Raw genomic sequence first — 2,725 nt, 5'->3', positions numbered from 1 at the left:
GCAATCAGAGAAAGTTCAACGCCGCAATCAACGAGGCGGTCAGTGAAGAAGTAGATAAGCTACTGGCCAACGGGTCCATCAGAGAAGCAAAATACCCCCAATGGGTCGCCAATGTCGTCATGGTCAAAAAGAAAAACGGGAAATGGAGAATGTGCGTAGATTTTACCGACCTTAACAAGGCGTGCCCAAAAGATTCGCTCCCGTTACCCCACATCGACCAGTTGATCGACGCCACGGCAGGACATGAACTGCTAAGCTTCTTAGATCCCTACTCCGGCTACAACCAGATCATGATGGCCGAAGAGGACCAAGAAAAGACAACTTTTATCACCCACCAAGGGACGTATTGCTATAAGGTGATGCCCTTCGGGCTCAAAAACGCAGGGGCAACATATCAGAGATTGGTCACCAAAATGTTCAAAGAATAGCTCGGCAAAACCATGGAGGTCTACATCGACGATATACTAGTGAAGTCGGCAAAGAAAGAAGACCACATCGACCATCTGAAAGAAGCCTTCGAGATATTAAGATGGTACGGGATGAAGTTGAACCTAGAGAAATGCACCTTCGGCATGGCCTCGAGAAGATTTTTGGGTTTCCTCGTATCACAACGGGGTATCGAGGTCAACCCGGACCAAATCAAGGCAATAGACGCAATACCTGAGACTTTGAACAGCAAAAAGCACGTACAAAAGCTGACGGGGCGAATAGCCGCCCTATCCAGGTTCATCTCGAGATCCTACGATAGGTGCCATAAATTTTTCAACGTACTGAGGAAAGATCACGGGCTACAGTGGAACGAGGAATGCATTGAGGCCCTGAGAAAATTAAAGGCATATTTATCTTCACCACCGCTGCTAGTCAAAGCGAATCCAAGCGAGCCTTTGCTAGTGTATCTGGCGGTATCCGAAGTCGTCGTCAGCGCAGTCCTGGTTCGCGAAAACAAAGGTACGCAGTCTCCTATTTATTATATCAATAAAACCCTGGTGGATGCCGAGATACGGTACCCACACCTCGAGAAACTAGCCCTGGCACTGGTCGTAGCTTCACGAAAGCTTAGACCCTATTTTCAGTGCCACCCCATAAAGGTAATAACGACCTTCCCCCTGAGAAGCATCCTACACAAGCCTGAGCTGTCTGGCAGGCTCGCTAGATGGGTCATAGAGCTCAGCGAGCACGACATATCCTATCACCCAAGAAACGCCATCAAGTCGCAGGTACTTGCCGACTTTGTCGTCGATTTCAGCACAGAGATATTGCCGAAGGCGGAATTGGAGACCATTCGTGCTTCCTCCAGTGCCGACCTTTGGACTCTCTACACTGACGGTGCCGCCAATGCCTCGGGCTCGAGACTGGGACTCGTTCTCGAAGTCCCCACGGGCGAAGTGATTCGCCAGTCCATACGATGCCCCGAGATGACTAACAATGAAGCCGAGTATGAGGCTGTGATTGCAGGTATAAAATTAGCCGTCAAGTACGGGGCTCGACGACTTGTCCTCCATTGCGACTCCCAACTCGTGATGAACCAGATCACCGGGACTTACCAAATCAAGGAGCAGAGACTGCAAAAATACCAATCGAAAATCCATAAGCTAATGCTTGAGTTCGACGAGTGCCGCCTTGAGCAAATCCCTAGGGCGCAAAATGTCGAAGCAGACGGCTTAGCGAAACTGGCCACAGCCACCAAAAATATCAACAAAGGGAGTGTAGTCACCCTCCTCTATTCGGCTATAGACCACGCTGAGGTACTCTCTTTAAATCTAACTTGGGACTGGCGCAACCAGTTCGCCTCCTATCTGCAGGACGGGACACTCCCACTCGACAAAAAAGAAGCCAAAAAGCTCCGCGTACCAGCCGCCCGGTACTGCCTAATAAATCACGATCTCTACAAAGGGACGTTTGGCGGACCCCTCGCTAAGTGCCTGGGGCCGCACCAAACAAGGCCAGTACTCGAAGAGGTGCACGAAGGTCACTGTGGCGCACATACCGGTAACCGCGCCCTCGTCCGTTGCATTATTCGAGCCGGATACTACTGGCCCACTATGAAAAAGGAGGCAGCAGAGTATGTTCGCAGGTGCGAACAGTGCCAAAAATACGCCCCCATGATACATCAACCGGGAGAGCCCCTCCACTCAGTAACCTCACCTTGGCCCTTCATCAAATGGGGAATGGACATAATCGGTCCCCTACCAGCCGGACGAGGAAAGGTACGGTTTCTGTTAGTTTTAACCGACTATTTTTCCAAGTGGGTGGAAGCAGGTGCGTACGCCCAAATACGCGAACAGGAAGTTATCGCCTTCATATGGAAAAACATCATATGCCGTTTCGGCATCCCCAAGGAAATCAGCTGCGACAACGGCCCCCAATTCGTTGGCAAAAAGACAACGGAGTTCTTCGACAAATGGCACATCAAACGAATACTCTCCACGCCATATCACCCTGCCGCCAAAGGACAAGCAGAATCCTCCAACAAAACAATACTGAACATACTGAAGAAGAAACTCGAAGAAGCCAAAGGGCTCTGGCCCGAACTACTACCAGAAGTACTGTGGGCACATCGAACCACGCCCAAATCCAGCACGGGAGAAACTCCGTACTCACTGGTCTACGGAATCGACGCGGTCATACCCGTCGAAATCGGAGAACCAAGCCTGAGATATTCACATACCAGCGGAGCGGATAACGACATGAATAGGCTCCAAGACCTCGACGAGGCCGAAGAACG

At 50.6% G+C, this 2,725-nt stretch overlaps 1 protein-coding gene across 1 annotated transcript in view; it reads left to right on the top strand.

Annotated features, from left to right (window-relative positions):
* The first annotated feature begins 440 nt into the window (after window positions 1-440).
* Window positions 441-2,725, top strand: part of LOC109220575 — a 14,619-nt gene continuing 12,334 nt past the window's right edge. The window contains exons 1-2 of the mRNA XM_019385038.1: window positions 441-948; window positions 1,456-1,745. Coding sequence (XP_019240583.1) covers window positions 441-948; window positions 1,456-1,745 — 798 coding nt within the window. The remainder of the gene's footprint in view (window positions 949-1,455; window positions 1,746-2,725) is intronic.

The sequence above is a fragment of the Nicotiana attenuata genome, unplaced genomic scaffold, assembly GCF_001879085.1.
Source record: "Nicotiana attenuata strain UT unplaced genomic scaffold, NIATTr2, whole genome shotgun sequence".
NCBI classification, from domain to species: domain Eukaryota; kingdom Viridiplantae; phylum Streptophyta; class Magnoliopsida; order Solanales; family Solanaceae; genus Nicotiana; species Nicotiana attenuata.
This window is presented reverse-complemented; position numbering and strand designations above follow the sequence as displayed.